This window comes from Penaeus monodon, chromosome 28, assembly GCF_015228065.2.
Source record: "Penaeus monodon isolate SGIC_2016 chromosome 28, NSTDA_Pmon_1, whole genome shotgun sequence".
Taxonomy (NCBI): domain Eukaryota; kingdom Metazoa; phylum Arthropoda; class Malacostraca; order Decapoda; family Penaeidae; genus Penaeus; species Penaeus monodon.
Window position 1 is genome coordinate 33,347,657 of NC_051413.1, and position 358 is coordinate 33,348,014.

Here is a 358-nt window from a genome sequence, read left to right on the forward strand (position 1 = left end):
ATTGAAAGGACTCTTGTGTGCTAATTTGAATCCTCACAACATCTAGGTAGGACCTGGTGGCTCCATCCAGTCCCTGCAATTTGATGAGCGTCATAGTGGATACAAAGCGTACACAGTATCGATTGACGGAACTCTGGCTTACCATGATTTGGAAGCTGAGGAGAGGAAAAACTTTTTGGTGACGGGAGATATAGAGTAAGTTTTTAGTTTTCCTTCATATTTTGAGGTGGATCCAATGTGATATCCTGAGTGCACATAAACATTTGTATATGTGTAAAGAGATTAGAGAGCCTAGATGAACTAAATGTAAGATGTACATGTTATGATACTTGCAGTATATATAGTGCCTGTGCACACA

The 358-nt window shown here is 39.7% G+C and overlaps 1 protein-coding gene across 1 annotated transcript in view; it reads left to right on the top strand.

The window, feature by feature from the left end:
• Positions 1-358, top strand: part of LOC119591181 (DNA damage-binding protein 2-like) — a gene marked incomplete at its 5' end in the record, with an annotated part of 5,842 nt that overhangs the window by 1,175 nt on the left and 4,309 nt on the right. The window contains 2 exon segments of the mRNA XM_037939892.1: positions 47-195; positions 282-306. Coding sequence (XP_037795820.1) covers positions 47-195; positions 282-306 — 174 coding nt within the window.